Here is an 18,350-nt window from a genome sequence, read left to right as displayed (position 1 = left end):
GCGTTCCCCCTCCATTATCTATCCGTTCGGCTCACTGCACTCCAGTCCACGGGTTCCCTGAATTCTATGCAAGATACGCCATGGATGCGGGCACTTGTCCGAAACATCTAGTCTACTTTACTAGCAGTAGTGGGTAGGCTAAGTCGCGGCGCAGCCCGGACGGACATGCAGGAGCGAGCCCTGGGCCAATCCGGGTAAATCGCTGCAGACTGCAGACTGCAGATTGCAGATTGCAGACTGTAATAGGTAGTAGGTAGTAGCTAGGCAGCGCAACATCAAAAACTCTCGCAACACGAAACATCGGCTCCGTCCGTGTGAGTCACACCCAGAGCCACTCACACTGGACGGCGATCGCAGTGGTGGACATGGACAGGGCAGGAACGAGCAGGCACGGACAGGGCAGGGCAGGGCAGGGTCTGACTGCGAGGTGCAATGCGATGCATTCCAACCTTCTCTTTGTCCGGGAGATGCAGCCAATAGGAACAATGATTGCTTTAGATCGGAACGCTACAATGTCACCTCATGCTACTGACTCCGGTACAGGGTTGGCATCTGTTCTACCGTGGCTTTCAGGGATGCGGTGACAAGTTCGTGTTTGTACCTTGACTCGATGCTTGGTCTGTGGCTATCTGGAGTATCAGCATGGGCCCGGCCCGCTATGGTATCGCGGTACTTGCTGAAGGGTCTGGGAACAGACCTTGTGGGCATTGTGCGTTTCGCATAGGGGGGTTTAGGCAGTCTGCAGGAAGTCATGGGCGTAACAAAGATGTCAATCTTCAGGGCTACTAGCCACTGTAGCCCTTAAGCGAAGCACAGCTCGATTATCCGTAGCTCGATCCCGTAGGCACAGATGATATTGCCAGCCAATAGAGTCATTGTAGTTACATCCTTGTTCCCGGTCTTGAAGACACCTGAAGAGAACAGCTCTCGTAAAGCTGGAAAGGTAGTATCTCGTACCGACTTGGCAAGCCTCCAGTTCTGAGCTGTGCACTACATTGACTCATATCATACTGAAGCAGTCTCTGAACAGAAGCCCGTGTGCTTCCTTTTTTCGCCTGATTCTAGAAAGGTAGACAACTTTGAACCCCCTCGAAAGCAAGTGATAATGATGGCGGCCCAGTACTGAGCTGCTGCTCTGCGTAGCAGAGGGACATGTAGGGCTAATCAAGACAAAACAAATGGAAGGTCAACGGTGGTAAGGCAGCATCCGAGTTAGGTTTTACTGCACTGCTTCGAACCCTAGAAAGGTTATCTTGTCCGCTTGGGAGGGACTTCAAGCATGTCAAGCCGCCGTTACATAGTCAGACAAACGGCATCAAATACTGAAATTAGTCATTTCTATATCAGCTTCGGCCTCGTCTCCGCCTGACTTTCCAGCCGAGGTCTCAGCAGCAGCATTCCTTGGACCGTTAATATCGAGGCACTGTGGCCCTGCTCCGTCTAAACCGCTTCGTGCAGAGCACCAACATTCGCCCGCAAGCCATAGTTCTAAGCTTAAACTTGCTCTATCACATTCTCGTACCGATGGGCCTCTTAATAGGTAGTTGGGCAGTGGAGTCTGGACTCTTGGTAAAGCCAATTTACGATACTAGAGGGCCTAGAAGCAATGTGAAGGGTTACTTTCGAGGTGCTTTGGCAAAGGTGAGAAAGTTAAATTTCTCGTCAAGTCGCCACCTAAGGTTCTCTCTGATTGTAATGCGGGATGTTATAGTAGGGGAGTAGTAGGTACCGCAAGCAGCTGATCATATGCAGATTCCGAAGTAACAAGCTAAAATATAGATCGAGACATGACCAAGAGGGAGTGTTTCTGGAGATAGACAAAGAAAGAGGGATTTTTCTTTTTTCTTTTTCTTTTTCTTTTTACCTATTCCGCTTATTTCTGGTCATTCTGGCTCTAGTGACAATATATTCCCATATCAATCTGGTCAAGCAGGGCCAGGGCACCATCCACTCCCCATTGATTGATCCCAAAATCATGGGCTCATGACATGGTTGCCCCTTTGTCGTTTCCTTGTTCTGCTCCCACTGAGGGATATGATATTGACACTTCATTCAGAACTATTTGTAGTATCTAACTGGCAGCGGTATCATACCTCCCTTGCAGAGCCAAGCTAATCTCTAAAGCCAACGGGATTTTAACCTTCTGTATGCGCACAATGACTCCAATCTCCCATCGTTCAAATTACTCACTTTTGTATTTTCCCGCTAGGGAGGGGTATTCTTTACTAAACACACGAATGCATCAGCGTACGCGCGCTCGATGACCAAGATCTGGTGACTCAACCTAAACCTCAGCAATAACCGAAGCATATCCACCCATCCGTCCCGAAGATCCGTTCACCCACTCAGATGTCAACGGAGATAAAACAGGTCTCAGCAGATCTCTCCTGTGTCGTGTTTCTGACCTGCAGCTGCCATCCTCTGAGACCCGAGCGTCAAGCTTCGGCTCGACTTGGTTAGTCGCACTAGTGCTCTACTATCTTCACGCTGATGATACTTCAAATCTGGTTAAATTCTCAGGTAGGCGTCGTGTTTTCACCATAACTATATGGCGGTCAGAGTATGAAATGGTTAGACATGGATAACAGCATGCATGAACTTTGAAAGAGGTACCTATAGTGCTGTGGTTCCGCTCGCCCTACGTTTTCTACGCCGGCATAATGCTGGTTCGGCAAGAACTGCAAATGCTAAACCTCACGTTTTCCAATACGTTCCTTTTTTGTTCCTAGCTAGCGTTTTCAAGACTTCCCCGTCTAGACTGTTAATCCTACGGGGTGAATGATTCACGGACGGGAGATCACGGGGCCGTCGGGAGGCGGAAGTGTGTTTTGGAGTCGTTATTGAGGAAGACTAGCCTGTGGACATGTGAGAGTGGAGTCCATGAAGAAGACTCCAGCTTGCCGGGCTGAGACTGGAGTCAGTCTGCGGGCAAGCTACGGGGTGTCTATGAGTCGTACAAAGTCCGGAGTAAACTGGGTCGCGGGGATATAAGAGATAATTCTGCTCCATTGCATGTGTCTATTGCCCGGCATCTTAGTCTCACTATGGATATCCCGACGCGACGGCAGGGCATAGCCCGGACACCATGATAAGAAACTTGGATATCAAATCTGAGGAAGGCGAATACCCCGGAGAGATGATATCACGTCCCAAAATCATATGGTCTGGAAATCGCCAAGTATTAAGTTCGGCCCAGTGCAAGTTCGCCCCAACTACTAGAGTTCAAGGTCTTCAGTAGCATGACACAATGCAAACCCTGGTATCAACCAGCAAAGCAGCCCAACGCTCTCTCCGACGTCATGTCAATCGCCCCTGGGACCGGTTAACAGAGTCTTCTCTATCCTTGGTGGATGCCAAGGATTGCTATTATTGCCATGATTGCTGAGATTGCCGTGAATACCATGAATGCGACGACTGCCATGACTTCAATCTTCGTTCTTCGTACGTTGTTCTAGGACACGCCGTCAAGGTTTGCAGGCTGAGCGGCGAACCTTGAGTGCATGAATGCACCCAAGTCCCTCCAGTTGAAGCCAGTTGAGCGAGTGCAGCATCTGGTCAACGCATCCTGAGTCCACGAACAGATAAACTCAAATCAGCTGCAACAGCGGAACCGCACATCAGGCGAAACTAGAACCGATTAGTGGTTTAGTGGTCAAGAGGCTGAAGTCTGACGCTGAAGTGGACTGATGCTGTGGATTGATGCTGTGGATTGCTGTGGTTTGATTGCTGGGGGTCGGTGATAACATGATGACATAACCCAGCAATCTGATATATAACGCCAGCCGCCAATCAGGTTTTGATATGTGCTAACTATGGAGAGATCAAGCCAAGCAATTACTAATCCCAGAATGGACTAATTCAAAGAAGAGCTACTCCGTACACTAGACGCATATGGAAAGGTAAAGACGCCTCCGACCCCGCAAAAAAGGGCCAATGGGATTGTTATACTGCTGACGAGCCCCTCGTGACCCTTCTAGTCCCGTTCTAGCGCTTAAGGGGCGAAGAGTGAAAACTCTGAAGAGATGGGGAAATGAGAGACAAAAAAAGAAAAGAAAAAGGGACTGAAGGGGTGGGTTTATTGAAGTGATATACATGTCAGGGGAAACTGGATAAAAATCTGCCTGGCAATGTGACCACCAGAGATCGACTGGGAGAATGGGTAGTCGGGCTATGGCCGACGCGTACTCCTCGGTTGGGAGCCCGGAGAGCAGGATAGACCAAGTCCATAGAACTATTCTATGGGTCTCCAGACCCACAGGCAGTAGTCAAATGACCCTACGAGTTTTGCGCTTGCGTCGCTGTAACGGTCCCTACATAACTCCAGACTCTCAGTCTCAAGTATCTACACTCGTCTCAGAGCGACTTCGATAATATCATTGTAATTTTTTCTCGATCTTCGATAGATATAGCGAAATTTGATCTTGTTCCCACGTACAGAAAATTATCGTACCACTGTCGCTGACAGTGCACAACCATGGCAGCTACCGGGACTCGGCTTGGAGGCGAGTGTTCTAGGCCAGCGATCGCCCTCTGGGCAGATTCTATGACCACGGACTTTCTGTTTTGGGTGACCCGTCGCTCGGTCCAGGCTGTCAGTGTCGAGTCACGATGTTGTTTCCTGTTTTCAGAATAAGAACTTGGCCTCCTCTCAGCGTCTCCCCCGATTCTCTTCCCTATCACCATCGGACCAGCACCCCTCATATCACCTTCACCACCTGCCCATGCTCCTATAATCGCCTATAATACGCCCCTTCGCTTCCTACTGCCATAGCCACAGCCTTAGGAACTCTAATCAACCATATTTGCGTGCATATTGCATCTATATTTGCATCAAATCCATGGCCGTCAACGTCCTCTCTTCCAACGTCTCCCCAACAACCACCGCACCCTCAACGGCCACCACAATGAATAAGCGCTTCCCTCCTCTAGCCGATAGATCCTCCCTCTCCTACAAGCTCACCAACCTCTCCAAACAAAAACTCGCCCGTGAGGCGACTGCCCCAGACCCGGATATCCGCCGCTGCCTCCACCATTTCCGCATGCACTGCCTGTCCGTAGAATGGGCGCAGCAGGAGACCGCGTCCAAGATCACCTCGTTTGAGTTTGAGGATGACTCGGAGTCGGAGGATGAGGAGGCGCACCAGGGGAAGGCTGAACAGCTGCAGCAGAAACTCGACTCTCTCACCCCTTCCCTGACGCCGGCACCGACGCCGGCGCCTTCTGAGCTTGAAGTTCAGGCCGTGAACGAGCCTGAGGCTCAGGCCCAGGCTCAGCCTGAGACACCGTCGCCTCCAAAGGAGGCTGATCAGACTATCCATGTGCACTTTGAGGTCGCTGCTCCCGCCTCTACTTCGACTTCGGCTGCGGCTCCGGCTCCTCTTTCTGACGAGAGAGAGAAGGATGCTGCTGGCGGTATCGTCGACAAGGGTCGAAGGTGCCTTGAGAAGGCATGGCCGTCGCCGGCGCAATGCATGCCTGTTCGCATTGCTGGTTGATTGACCGTTGGGCCTAATCGATCAATCTCAGCATCACTTGCCACTTACCTCAACGGCACAAACACATTATCGACACTATCAACACCTTCGAACCGAATAAGCACTACCTACCAACCTCGCCTCACCTCTCACCACTTTCCACTACCTACCTACCACAGAGCTAATCACTCCACCGCGCTAATGCGTCTCTGTGTGACGAACTTACGAGATCCACGAATCTTTTTTTTCTCTTCTCTATATCTATTCAGCTTTCTACTTTTTTATCCTGTCATTTCTGGCGTGCATGGTGCATGGTATAAAAGGACTGGAGCACAGCACAAAACTTGAATTGATCGAGCCGGTTTTGGAGTTCTTGGATGGATTGAATTTGGATTGGTGGACAAAATCATTGGACTGGTTGCATTCATATTGCATTTACATTTGCATTCACCGATCTTGCCTGTATCTAGCGTTAGCCTACAAATAGCTATAGCAATTACCACATATTACTTGAACCATCAACATCCCCTGGCATTGTATATCCTTGATTCTCGTGGTAAGTTGGTCCACCGGCCTAGAATCTTCTAGCATCGACTTCCCCACTCGATATACCTAGGCAAAGAGTCTAATCACCTTATACTCAAGCCGGTTGCAAGTTAATTAGGCGGGTCCCTCCAAACAAACAAATTGAAGTTGCGCCCGCATATGTAGTTCTGCTATCTTCGAAATTTGTATACTCTGAGTAGCCTTGCACCTTAACCGTGGCGGCGTGCCTCCACCTCGTGCCCTGCACTTCAACAGAATGGGTTCAAAAGGTGCAGTACCGCACCATCCATCTGAATTGTTATTAAGAAGACTTGTTTTGGTTATAAGAATTTAGATTATTATGTACATAATTGTTCTTAATAATCGGTACGTACCACCTAGCAATATCGAAGAATATCAACATCAATAGTCAGTATCCACTCAACCGCCCACTGGGGTTCATCGGGGGAAACTCGGGCTTACTCTAGTCTCTGTCCAGGAACGAATTCCAGTTTCAGGGCCCAAGTTTTGAGACTGGAGTTTACCCGGGGTCTCCAGGCGTCGGGATTCGGGACACGAGGAATTCGGAGGAGAGGAATGAAGTGGGGATCCTCGTGGTGGGTAAGTAGATCAGTATAGTGTATACATAAGTGTGATGGCAGTGAGAGGGAGACTCGATTCTGAACCCCCGACATTATCCAGGTAGTCTAGATATGAATTGTAGTAAATGAAGCTCATGTTTCGTTACCCTGATCAGATCGCTTGACTGCCTGACTGCGTTCTCAGGATTCTGCTGACACCTGGGATTTACCAGCGAATTTACCGAGGATAAGTTCTATATAGATATGTCATGTAAGAAGAATTGGTATCACCCTCATTTTTAGGTATCTAAATCAAAAAACCATCTAACCCGAACAAAGCGACGCCCGCTATAACATACAAACCGACAACCCAGTGATAAATCATAATGCAAGCTCATCATCGTCATCATCCCAGCCCAATGCCGAATATATCGATTTCTCCGGCGTCACAGGCACGACTTGCGCCTCTTTAGGGGCAGAAGCAAGGGCAGAAACAGGACCCGACCCAGAAAGATTAGGTTGACGAGCGGTCACCACAGGGACAGGACCTGGAGCAGGTTTAGGCTTCGGAGGTGTCTCAAAGACCATTGAAGAGTTTGATGGGGTTTTTTTGGTAGGTAGAGCAAAGAGCGGCGGGGGTGGCGGGGGTAAATTTGTTTCAATATGGCGGCTGTCGAGAGGTGTGACAGCTTCTGTAGCATCTATATGCTGTGATCGGACGGGAGTCATGGGTCCTGTTTCTGTGGTTTGAGAGGCTGGTCGGCGGGGAACGCGGAAGAGGTTTCCAGTCCCTGGAATCGGGGTTTCTGCCACGGCAGGTTCGGTGGTGTCTTTAGATGAGCTCGGAGGCTGAGGTGGACGGCGTGACGGCGTCTCTTGTACCGCGGCATCAGTTGTAAAGGGCAAAGAGCTGGGCTTATTGGTAGATCCAGGGATAACTTGCGGCTCACCCGTGAAAGGCGATGAGGAGGCGGCTGTCGCTTTTGATTTAGAGCGCGAGACACTCTTAGGCAAGGGCGGAAGGCCGACGACAGCATCTCTCTTTCGTACTTTGCTCGGCGTGGCCATGACCTGAACACCTTGTCCTAGTGGATTTCGAACCGGGTTTTTGGGCTTTCTTGAGCTGGAGGCCCGCTTTTCTGCATCTTGGGCAATATCCTTCGCCACTAGCTCGCGGTTTGGCTTCCGAAGGGCCAAAATAGCAGCATCCAACTCTCGCTTCTGATCAGCTAGCATTTGCACGCGCTTCAGTTTCGTCTCGTGCTGCCGTGCTACGGCAAACAGGTCCACCTCTCTGTTCTCCGCTCTCTTCGCTTTCTGGATACCACCTCGAACGCTAGTGTTGACTGTCGGTAGCAAGGGGGTAGTTTCTCGCTTACTCTCTATCTGCGACGGGGCGGTGATCGACCGATTCAGCGAGGGTTGTGAGCGGCTATGCGACGTGGCTTGCTCGTCTGTTAGAACGCGCTGTAGCGTACGGCGGGACTTGTGAGACGTATTGCGTTCAACAGTCCCTTGTTCTTTCCAAGGTTTCTTCGCCGACTTGGGCAGCGCCGGAATTGTGCTGGCGGAAACCCCCAGTTTCCGGGTAATGGATTTGCAGCGATCTGGTAGCCGCGAAGCATAGAACGGTATGATGACTTCTGTGCAGAAATCTCTCATCGCGTCGCTTCCGCCTTTACTAGATTGTTGGGCACTTCCAGATGCCTGAGACTCGGAAACAGGCGCATCGTCAAAGCTCACGGCATGCCAGATGCAAAGACGATCAAGATGGAGTTCAAGCATTACATTCAGATCCTGAGCCTTCTTACTCTTCGGCTTCTGAGACGCATCAGCAGCCGCTTCCTGGCCAGCTTTCTTTGCTTCGTCCACAGCGGCCGTCTCAAGCGCAATTGTTTCCAGGATCAGCAGGATTTGGAGCTGCGTTTCCCGTAAGCGCAAGTCGGAAACGTGCTTTTTTATTTCTGCATCCCTGGAGGTTTCACCTAAACCACCTGTTTCTGTCATTGCCCGATTCTTCCACCATTTGTGGATAAAGTCTGGTTCCTCTGGATAAAGACCATTTCTTCCCAGTGATTTCTTCTTGCTCTTTCGCTTTCTCGGCTCCGCCTCATCGTCTGATATTTTGAGCACGATATCATGTATAGTTGCCGGTAAGCTTTCGCGAAATTTCAAGTCCATCTTCTTGGCTGTTAAAATAGCCCCTCGGTAGAAATCAACGAGTTCGAATATACTGCCCGCAGTAGAATCTGCAGCTTGGAATGCGGCCCGACAGCGCGATAGTGGACCTTTGGCGAAGTACGCAACGGATGCCTACGATACGTTAGGGCCTGGTAATCTAGGCCGTATATAGCACAACATACCTTGGAGACATAAAGAGCCTGCAGGTACTGCTCCCTCAGTCCATCCAGTAATTCCTGGGGAGTCTGCGTAGATTCACAAGCATTCCCGTCATCAACTTCGCCACCGGGTATCGCGGTTTCGACAGGTACTTGGGCCTCCGGCGGTACGGAAACTATACGAGCATCGACGCTGGAACTCCTCTCCATCGAGTCCATGGGGGAGGCGCCCTTCATCCGCTCATCACGATCCACAGATTCAGCGGACATTCCAAAAACAAAATCAACTTTGGCTCGTTTTGCGGGTAGTTGTAGACTGAGATCAGGCGCAGGGTCATCGACCTGCGCCAGCCGCCACCAGTCACCATCAGAAGCAACGTCTGGCTGTTGGCAAGACGAGCACGGGGCGAGGATATTCGCTCGCCGACTAGACGCCTTGAGCGCCACACGAATATCTCCCTCCTCCACGCCGCGGGCTAATTTTGAAAGGGAATATATCCCTCGTTTGGCTCGTTCAATCACATAGATTCCACCGTCAGAGGATAATCGCACGATCACGACGACCGGCTCCTGTTGCGAATTCGACTCGAGCGCAGGGATATTTGCGACAAAAAGGCTACCGGATTGAATCTGCGATAATGCGGAGGGGGCCTCAAGCCACTCAAGAGGTAATTGGAGTCGTGGAAACACCGCAATCGGTTCAAACACGTACGGATCGTCATACAATGACGCGGCGTGAGCCTTTTGAAAGGAGCGATGTCAGTCCATTGAGAGAGGTCATTCACAGGTAAATGTCAGCACATACCCGTATGACGATGTTATCTGCTACCCATTCATTTGACGCGACTAACTTGCGTTTCTTCAACGGCGGTTGTGATGCATCATGGAGCTGGTTTAGTGGGATAGGTTCGAGGACATTGGAAGAATCACACGAGGCCATGAACGCGTCGGTCTACTCATACATTGTACTGCAGGTAAAGGACGGCCGGAAGCTGGAACTGAGGAGGGTAGACAAAATCGCAAACAGCTAGCTAGAGCCGATAACAAGTATTGTGCCGATAATGGATATATTGAGTTCTTGAAAGATCCACGCTTGGTCGTTAATCGCGACGTGATGGGCTTGGCGCGTAGTAAGCGGAGATATTTGCGTGCCTGAGTGCCTTGACCGGTCCGACTCCTGTGCGGGGCCAGAGAACCTGAAACTGATATGGGGCTCGGAATTACCCCTTGGACCGTGACGAAAAACTAACACTCCAGCACGAAAATTCTTATATAAAGCGTTTGGGCCTTCGCTGCTGGAGGAGGATCTCAAGATTGTGTAAAATTCTACTAAATGGGAGTGATTGCTGCATATAATGCAAGTTATATATTATTACTCTAGATTGCCAATGTTTAGATTAGCATGCAGGACCTAGCCTGCAGACGAGATGCTGAGCTCAAAAAGGCTCTCGTGTTGAATAATCGCTCCCAAGCAACGCCGGTACATCCCTCCCAGTGGTATCATGTTGAATTTATCCGCGCAACCCTGATCCCCGCAGGGACCATGCAAAGAAATAGTCAGACAGTAGGAAAGGAAACAAAATGTGCTTTTTGTTTTGACATGTCTATGCTGCGCTTTGAGTTGTTGAAACAAAGCAGGAATCATTACAATCGTAAAAAGAGATGAGGAAGATATGTCATAGGGGATTCAAGCCTAAGCGACGAGCTTAGAACTTAAGGGCCTTGGGCTGCTCCCAGGAGAACTTCTGGTTGGTGAAGTGGCCGTTCTGAGCAGTCTCAAAGTAGATGGGCTTGGCCAGGTCAAGCTCACGGACGATGACACCGGGGCGGAGGTCAAAGTTGTTGCGGATGATCTGGACGAGCTCCTCAGAGGTCTTCTCAGAGGTGCCGTAGGTGTCGACGTAGAGAGACAGGGGCTCGGCGACACCAATAGCGTAGGAGAGCTGGACGAGGGCACGGCGAGCAAGGCCGGCGGCGACGAGAGACTTGGCAATCCAGCGGCCAACGTAGGCAGCGGAGCGGTCGACCTTGGAGTAGTCCTTTCCGGAGAAAGCACCACCACCGTGGGCACCCCAACCACCGTAGGTGTCGACAATGATCTTACGGCCAGTAAGACCAGCATCACCCTGGGGACCGCCAATGACGAAGCGGCCAGAGGGCTGAATGTGGTAGACGGTGCGGTCGTCAAGGAGCTCAGCAGGGATGACCTTCTTGATGATCTTCTCCTTGATGACAGCGCGGAGCTCTTCGGTGGTCACATCATCGCTGTGCTGGGCAGAGACGACAACGGTGTCCACACGCAGGGGCTTGACGGCACCGTTGTCGTGGGCATACTCAACGGTGACCTGGGTCTTGGTGTCGGGACGGAGCCAAGGGATGGAGCCGTCGTTGCGGGCAGTGGTCATGGCAGCGTTCAGCTTGTGGGAAAGGACGAGGGTGAGGGGAAGGAGTTCAGGGGTCTCGTCGGTGGCATAACCGAACATGATACCCTGGTCACCAGCACCGAGCTTCTCGAGGGCCTCTTCGTAGTGGAGACCCTGAGCAATATCGGGCGACTGTTGCTCAATAGCAACCAAGACGTTGCAGGTCTTGTAGTCAAAACCCTTCTCGGAGTCATCGTAACCAATGTCCTTGATGGCACCACGGATGATGGCCTGGTAGTCGAGTCTGGCCTGGGTGGTAATCTCACCGAAAACCATAATCATACCTGCAGGAATCAGCAAGGCACCCGGTTATGCGGTCAGGCAAGGCTAGATAACATACCAGTCTTGGTGGCGGTCTCACAAGCGACCTTGGAGAGCGGGTCCTCAGCGAGACAAGCTGATTTCTCTGTAAGCATCTACTCTTTTACTTTAGTGAATCCTTGTAGACGTACCATCGAGGATGGCATCGGAGATCTGGTCCGCGATCTTGTCGGGGTGACCGCGTCCAACGGACTCGGAGGTGAACAGGAAAGTTCCATTGGGGGTAGCGACTGAGCCCATGGTGACGATGGTCTGAAAAAATGAGGGGAGAAACGGTATAGAGGGAGTCGTAAAAAGAAAGAGAGAAGAATGGATGAGGAAAGAGAGGTAAGAAAAAAGGAGGGCGGGGCTCGAGTGGTTTAAAAAGAGGGGACGGGAGAAGGCTGATTGATTCAACTGCCGCCAAGGCGGTGGCAGAAAAATCCCACTTGCAGCCAGAAAGACCGAAGTCCGGCACGGCCAATTCAATTGAATATTGCGTGATAATGGTCGGAGCTGGCAAGCCCAAGTTTAGTTTGATCCTTTTCCGGCGGGTCAGCGCGTAAGCTGACTGTTTCTGATCCGGAGTACGGAGTACAATAGTAGAGACGGGGCAGCTAAATTATCGAAGGCTCGGAAAATACCGTTATATGCTGTGTCGCTAGGTGCATACCGCAGCAGGCTCAATTGACCTGAGCCTGTTCGGCGGGTGGATCCCCCATGAAGCGGAGTAAAAAATTCCAGAGACTCTTCCCAATGACCTGTAAACTACGCCTGCCATCGGAACGTAACAACATTCAGCAGAGTAACCATCACAATGTCTAAATTCGGGGTTCTAGTCATGGGTCCAGCAGGCGCTGGGAAAACTACATTCTGCAACGCCCTCATCCAACACTGCCAAACTACCCGCCGCAGCTGCTTCTATGTCAACCTCGACCCCGCCGCCGAGAGCTTTCAGTACGACCCTGACCTCGATATCCGCGAGCTGGTTACCCTCGAAGATGTGATGGAAGAGCTGGGGCTCGGTCCGAACGGTGGATTAATCTATTGCTTCGAATTCCTTTTGCAGAACCAGGATTTCCTCACTGAAGCACTCGATCCGCTTAGCGAAGAATACCTGATTATCTTCGACATGCCTGGGCAAATCGAGCTCTACACGCACGTACCGCTGCTTCCGTCGCTCGTCCAGTTTCTGTCTCGTGCTGGCCCGCTAAACATCAATCTCTGTGCTGCGTATCTTCTTGAGAGTACATTTGTCGTTGACAAGGCCAAGTTTTTCGCGGGCACTTTGAGTGCCATGTCTGCCATGCTAATGCTGGAGATGCCGCACGTGAACATCCTCACAAAAATGGACCAGGTGCGCGAGATGGTGACACGTCGGGAATTGAAGCGTTTCGCTCGAGTGGATGTGCAGTTGTTGCTGGATAACAAGGAGGCAGAGGACAGTGCGAACTCGGACCCTATGTCGAAGGAATCTTTGATGAGCGGAGGTTCTTTCGAGAGGCTGAACCGTGCCGTCGCTCAACTTATTGATGATTTTAGTATGGTATCTTTCTTACAGCTGGACGTTCAGGACGAGGATAGTGTTGCTGCCGTGCTAAGCCATATCGATGACGCCATTCAATTCCATGAGGCACAAGAGCCGAAAGAGCCTAACGATGCGCAGGATGTTGATTACGAGGATTGAAATAATAACATGGGAGTTTGAGCCGAACTACATTATTGGCTCAATCTGTATAGACATCGGCCATCAGTCACTGCGCCGGATTCGGCTTCGCTACCGTTATCCGACACGCATACAAGCTACGCTCCCGTCCGGGCACATCTACAAACCATGACATCCTCTGCGCCTAGAGGAGAAAGGCGCGTCGGCGACCATCACGCTGTCAACCTTAGCAGGTCTCGCTACGGACTGATTGGAGCGGGCACATTACACTCTTTTCCAACCTTAGAAAATACTGCGTTTGGAATCATCATCAATACTTATAATATTCTATCAACGCATACCTCATCCAATCGTCCCAGATTTCAGTAGAAAGCCATGCATGCGGAAATATGATCATTATATCATATCCAATAGAATCAAACCAACGCCAACAAAACACATAATGCTGATTTTTTGCACACCCCGGCCCGAACCAACTGCAAGAAAGAAGGGACAATGTTCGAACACCAAGGTCATAGTTCATCACCCCGCCACGATCCTCCGCGAGGACGGTGCCCGTCTCGCGCCGCCGACTCAAGGGTATGGCCGTACTGCTCCAGCAGCCCCGAAATAAAGTTAAAAGCGTAGCCTAGGTCTTGTACCACCTTCTCCCAACCCGAAAGATAGATGTATCCTGCAGCACCAAGGATAGTTGCCCACTTGGCCGCCCAGATTATTGTCCACACCCACCACATCACTGCGCGACGTGTATAATCAAGAATCTTCAACGAGAGGAAGAGTACCAAGAATATGGCCATTACTGAGGCAAGATCTGGCATTGTGGCGAGAACGTGCGCCAGCGGCTGCACAACGTAGGGTTCTAGGTAGGTCAAGCGCAGATGGGCGAGAGTCGGGTTAAGGTAGGATTCTCTCAGATGGGCAAGAGATGGGTTGAGGTATGTCGCGTGGATGTTGGCGAAACCAGATGCTAATGGAGAGGAGGCCAGTTGTTGAACCGTGGGGTGGAGCAGCAGCGATTGTACGTATTCTATGGCGTTTGTTCGTGTTAAAGATCGCAGCATGATGGGGGGCTTTCCGGAGCTTACCAGGAAGATTTTCCATGGCGACAAGAGTGCAGTCGATAGCTTGATAGTCAGTAGATGGTTATGTTAATGCTCTGAGAGGAGACTGGGTAGAGCAGAAAGTATCGGATGTTGAAAGGACCAACAGGAATAGTTAGCATTGGGTTCCACCGATCGTGGATGTAGGATAGGTGGTTATTTAAAGTGAAGCAAACCAAGCAAACAGCAACCCCCGGCCCATACCTGCGCTTTCCTCTTTAGACGTCGTCCTAACGTCGCGAAGCCCGGTGGCTCCTACTCTACTTCATAATCGTCGTCATGCGAATATAGACTATAATTGTCAATGACAACTCATCCTAGCGTTGGAAGCTCTTCATCTTTGTCCCGGGGAGACAGACAAACACTAGCCTTCGTCTATGATGGCCATTGATCGAACAATGAACTTTGTTGATTTACAGCTTCGCAAGTGAATTTACAGCTGTTGATTTCATGTATGTCAGGCGACCTGCAGTAGGATGTGGTGTGACGAGAGGCTCTGGGTTGTGGGCAGGAACAGTGGATAACACTTGACACGCAGAAATCAATACTCCGGCTTCTAGAACGATGGAGGACGGTGACAGCGTACATTTATTATTGGGCAAGTACTCACCGTCTGTTCACATGCAGTGTCAAAACTATTATTGCTCAGCCTCGCAGGCTGCTCGATCAGCAGGAATACTGCGCAGCTGAAAACAAGATGTTTGGGGTCTCTCGGGGTGTGTCAATTGATATCATACCAGAGATGTCCTCAGTACTACCTTGACTTCTTACCCTGAAATGGATGCTTAGTCCAGGAGCGACTCGCACGTTTGTTGGCCTTCCATCCGTGCTTCAACACTCTGCAGTATAGTTGCCACATTGATATCGAAGGGCAATCGGATCATGCCTTCCGATGGAGATGGCAGCTGCCCTTGTCATGTGGCGACGGACAACGCTCTGGCTATCCGCGAACCCTGGAGGTTGCTATGCCTACATGCTGGGCTGCATATGTGCGCACGGCGTAGCACTTGCTTTGTTTGTTTGTTTTTTTTTTTTTTTTTTTTTTTTTTTTTTTTTTTTTTTTTTCTTCAGACTGGTATTCTTGGTACAGCTTAGGCAGCGGTCATAGCTGCAGAGATACGTTCGGGTTACCCTTGCACTCATATTGAATCATTGTTTTGCATTGAAGGCGGAGTGCTTCACACGCAGTTTGTCACTCAACTCGGGAGAGTGGTAGTGAGCAAGCCGGCTAAAAATTCTGGATGGGTGGTGCAGTGTGAATTTGGCGAAACAATTGCTGCCGGTCAACTTGGACATTCATGATCGCTAAAGCCCACTCATGCTGTCGAGCGAAACGCCGAATTGCACCTGGCCGCAACTCAATGATCCTACTGGAACGCCATGAAGCTGCCAGTTGCAAACACTTGATCTGGATATTCCGGTGACCTTCCGTCTTAGGGCAAACTTGAGAGCGCCATGACACTAAATTGCCCGTTATTTGCCACCTCAAAACCCACACACTCCACGTACTTACTATAGTTTGGCTGAATCAGGAAGCTAGGATATGAATCAAGGCGCTGTTTGCGTTATGCTGGCTTGTCTATCAAAGTGGAAGCCGTGTGCTTTAGCCGCTTCGGTGTATGCATACTTTTTACAAGAAATGCTTAGAGAAATGGGACAAGGTAAAAAGAACCCATTTATCATTGACCTGGTGGGTTCAATAAGCGTCAGGAAAGTAATATATATGTTTACAACTCATATATTCTTTGATATATCCTATTCACACCGGAGGCTTAGCTATAGTAATACTAATAAAGACGTTCCGCATACATGCAACATCGGTATAACTGTCATGTTTTGATGATCTAGATATCTTCGACCTCTGTATTGCTCCTATGACACTGGCCCTTATGCCAAAGGCCTATGGCAGATTCAAGGTCCTTGACATGTTAACAAGTAAGCCATGAAGTTATCACAGATTGAGCAGTCATCGCGAGCAAGAGTCACGATCTTGCCATCTTTCACTGGCTCGATGATGTTTAAAAGCCCAATTTTCTGGGTCTCCAGCCTGCGGAATCGCTTCAAGATAGAGTCGTATGTGGACAATTTGTCTAGCAACTCAGCTCACAGGTGGGCTCTCCACGTGCTTCGAGTTACGCAAGTCAAAAGCCACTGGTAACTCAGTCCAAGCTACTCATGAAGCTAAACCGAATGAAAGGGTATAGCATGCTCAGTTAAGTGCTCGGCCCCTTCAATGACATTCTGTGTATAAATTACACCTTCTTAGAAAAGCTTCTGCTACAAGGCTGTCAACGAATACCAGTTGATCCGTATTTGTCTAGCCAACTTGGACGAATAGTTCACGAGAACAGTACTCGATAAGGTATTCAAAGTGTCAGCGGCCCCCGTTCCCAAAAAGGCGCCCGGGAGCACAGCCATATACTGTTCCGGATCGTCTATTGATTCGTCAGCTTGTGCTAGGAATCTTAGAGGGTCGAGGGATGTATGGAGAGATTGGAGATCACTCTGGGGTTGTGATGTCCTGCCGCTCTGCATCGCCACTGTAATACAGAACAGTCGGTTATTCTGCTGGATTTATTTGATACTAAGTTACTTCGCTTCTGATTAGATATGCACAACCTTAGAAACTTTTCAGGTTTTTCGATTGAGTCCGGAACCATTTCCTCGATTTTGGCAATTCTAACATACAGTCCTAGTTAACAAGCAAGTCGCTCAGGATTGGCTGAAATGAGCATGCTTAGCTCGGTGCAGACCTAAAGGTATTGATGACGAGAAGTGTGTCCATCTTCTACGTGCGGTGGTGAAAGAGAAGAATTTAAAGAATATATTTATACAGGCACATTGTATAATGGTAGCTCGCTCGTGTCTCATTCAAGAACAAACCATACCGAAACGCGACTAATCTTCCAAGACAATTATGTTAAAGGACGCTAAAGATCCTATAACAGTCTTGAGCCTTAGCAAAACATTTTTTAAACGTTCAGCAAATCTTACTGCTTCAACTTTATCCTACTGATAATGAGCAATTCTAACAATGGCAGACTCCACTCCCGTCTCTGATTGGAGCTAGAGAACGACGGAGTATTCACTTACCTAAACAGGCTAGCTCTCGCTTCTACCCGCGGCTAACACTAATAAAGGCTAGTTGTATACCTAGTTTCTGCGCAGCCAATCATAAACAACTTCCACGATTATAATCCTTCCCAGCTTGAGCAAAACGAAGATAATTGTATAGATCGCTGAGTCATACATCACGCGCCCTTATAGCTCAGTCGTAGAGCGCTCCACTCGTAACTAATTGAAATGGAGAGGTCCGCAGTTCAATCCTGCGTGGGGGCATAGCAATCCCTTGCTTTTTTGTTGTTTTTGCTTCTTAGGACAGCTCGAATACCATTGGAAGCTAAGATTCTGGTTTTTGCTGGTATCACTCTCGATTAAGGGTCGCTTTTTTCGACGGCAGCTCTACCATGGCCGGCACTTTCTATTGTAGTCTTTAGCTATAATGGTTAATATTTCCTGCACCATTTCCTACTTCAGGACAGTAAAGGAGATCATGAGTTAGGGTGCTTTTGGTGGGGGAGTTCGATGGGATCCAGCTGCCGCGAAGTCCTGCATATGCGTTCGTATAATTCATAATTCCACCATGGTCCCAATCTGTTGTGGAGGAGTTGATTGATTCTACAGCGCAGGCTCCTTCACACTCTGAAATACGGCATTGTAGTGCATGTGTGGTATGCATGAGTGCGTGTCCCTCAATGAGCTTTCGATCTTTATATACATGGCCAGGTTTAGATCAGTACTCCGATTCAAACAGAATTACATTCCATCTTTGAAGATACTAAAGCCTAGGTATATATCCCTGTCGAACTTACATGAGTAATTAAGCCTCAAACGAGCTTACCCAGTTTGATAACAGAGGCGAAGGGGCATTACGACGTATAG

General features: G+C 49.6%; 5 protein-coding genes across 5 annotated transcripts, besides 1 other annotated feature; 2 read left to right on the top strand and 3 right to left on the bottom strand.

Annotated features, from left to right (window-relative positions):
* Nucleotides 1-18,350: part of a sequence feature (contig 1.17 1271..347844(-1)) that runs on past both edges of the window.
* ANIA_01220 (uncharacterized protein) lies at nt 4,691-5,511 on the top strand. Its single transcript, XM_653732.2, has one exon. It carries the CDS (start codon nt 4,839-4,841, stop codon nt 5,493-5,495), a length of 657 nt encoding a protein of 218 aa, XP_658824.1. The 5' UTR covers nt 4,691-4,838; the 3' UTR covers nt 5,496-5,511.
* On the bottom strand, nt 6,962-9,859 carry ANIA_01221 (uncharacterized protein; the record flags this gene model as incomplete). Its single annotated transcript, XM_653733.1, has 3 exons — nt 6,962-8,893; nt 8,944-9,660; nt 9,725-9,859. The coding sequence occupies 3 exons, from the start codon at nt 9,857-9,859 to the stop codon at nt 6,962-6,964; spliced, it is 2,784 nt and encodes a 927-aa protein (XP_658825.1).
* On the bottom strand, nt 10,268-12,096 carry ANIA_01222 (S-adenosylmethionine synthetase sasA). Its single transcript, XM_653734.2, has 3 exons — nt 11,795-12,096; nt 11,683-11,739; nt 10,268-11,626 (listed from the first exon to the last, which is right to left on the bottom strand). Exons 1-3 carry the CDS (start codon nt 11,901-11,903, stop codon nt 10,626-10,628), a joined length of 1,167 nt encoding a protein of 388 aa, XP_658826.1. The 5' UTR covers nt 11,904-12,096; the 3' UTR covers nt 10,268-10,625.
* Nucleotides 12,439-13,656, top strand: ANIA_01223 (putative signal sequence-binding GTPase GPN3). The gene is made up of 2 exons (XM_653735.2): nt 12,439-12,999; nt 13,204-13,656. The coding sequence occupies exons 1-2, from the start codon at nt 12,460-12,462 to the stop codon at nt 13,327-13,329; spliced, it is 666 nt and encodes a 221-aa protein (XP_658827.1). The 5' UTR covers nt 12,439-12,459; the 3' UTR covers nt 13,330-13,656.
* Nucleotides 13,821-14,409, bottom strand: ANIA_01224 (Apq12 family protein; the record flags this gene model as incomplete). The annotated part of the gene is made up of 2 exons (XM_653736.1): nt 13,821-14,335; nt 14,394-14,409. 2 exons carry the CDS (start codon nt 14,407-14,409, stop codon nt 13,821-13,823), a joined length of 531 nt encoding a protein of 176 aa, XP_658828.1.

This window comes from Aspergillus nidulans, chromosome VIII, assembly GCF_000011425.1.
Source record: "Aspergillus nidulans FGSC A4 chromosome VIII".
NCBI classification, from domain to species: domain Eukaryota; kingdom Fungi; phylum Ascomycota; class Eurotiomycetes; order Eurotiales; family Aspergillaceae; genus Aspergillus; species Aspergillus nidulans.
Note: the sequence above shows the minus strand (reverse complement) of the source record. Positions and strands in the feature narration are given on the sequence as shown.

Bases quoted from the DNA above. Each gene is read 5' to 3' on its own strand.
- ANIA_01220 (XM_653732.2), top strand. From the start codon at position 4,839: ATGGCCGTCAACGTCCTCTCTTCCAACGTCTCCCCAACAACCACCGCA.
- ANIA_01222 (XM_653734.2), bottom strand. From the start codon at position 11,903: ATGGGCTCAGTCGCTACCCCCAATGGAACTTTCCTGTTCACCTCCGAG. The intron at 11,740-11,794 runs GTACGTCTACAA...CAGAGAAATCAG, and splicing joins CTCCGATGCCATCCTCGATG to CTTGTCTCGCTGAGGACCCG. The intron at 11,627-11,682 runs GTATGTTATCTA...TGATTCCTGCAG, and splicing joins TGAGACCGCCACCAAGACTG to GTATGATTATGGTTTTCGGT.
- ANIA_01223 (XM_653735.2), top strand. From the start codon at position 12,460: ATGTCTAAATTCGGGGTTCTAGTCATGGGTCCAGCAGGCGCTGGGAAA. The intron at 13,000-13,203 runs GTGCGCGAGATG...TCTTTCTTACAG, and splicing joins TCCTCACAAAAATGGACCAG to CTGGACGTTCAGGACGAGGA.